This window comes from Myotis brandtii, unplaced genomic scaffold, assembly GCF_000412655.1.
Source record: "Myotis brandtii unplaced genomic scaffold, ASM41265v1 scaffold691, whole genome shotgun sequence".
In the NCBI taxonomy this organism is placed as follows: Eukaryota; Metazoa; Chordata; class Mammalia; order Chiroptera; family Vespertilionidae; genus Myotis; species Myotis brandtii.
Window position 1 is genome coordinate 1,152,083 of NW_005370704.1, and position 378 is coordinate 1,152,460.

At 66.1% G+C, this 378-nt stretch overlaps 1 protein-coding gene across 1 annotated transcript in view; it reads left to right on the forward strand.

Moving 5' to 3' along the window:
• Positions 1-378, forward strand: part of EHMT1 (euchromatic histone-lysine N-methyltransferase 1) — a 75,209-nt gene that overhangs the window by 74,396 nt on the left and 435 nt on the right. The window contains exons 25-26 of the mRNA XM_014529696.1: positions 84-259; positions 347-377. Of these exons, the coding sequence (XP_014385182.1) occupies positions 84-259; positions 347-377 (207 nt within the window). The remainder of the gene's footprint in view (positions 1-83; positions 260-346; position 378) is intronic.

The following is a 378-nucleotide window of genomic DNA, read 5'->3' on the forward strand; positions in this document are numbered from 1 at the left end:
GTCCCAGCAGCCCTGGGCCTCGCTGCCTCTGCTCTGACTGCCTCTCCACCTGGCTGGTGCCCCATGCCCGCTCTCGCCCGCAGGACGGAGAGCTGTACTGCATCGACGCGCGCTTCTATGGGAACGTGAGCCGCTTCATCAACCACCATTGCGAGCCCAACCTGGTGCCCGTGCGGGTGTTCATGTCGCACCAGGACCTGCGGTTCCCCAGGATCGCCTTCTTCAGCACCCGGCTCATCGAGGCCGGCGAGCAGCTGGGGTAGGGCACGGGCTCTGTTCCCTGATGTGGACGCAGAGACGGCTGTGCCCGGGCTCCTGCCTCAGCCTCGCTCTCCTCTCTCCCCAGGTTTGACTACGGGCAGCGCTTCTGGGACATCA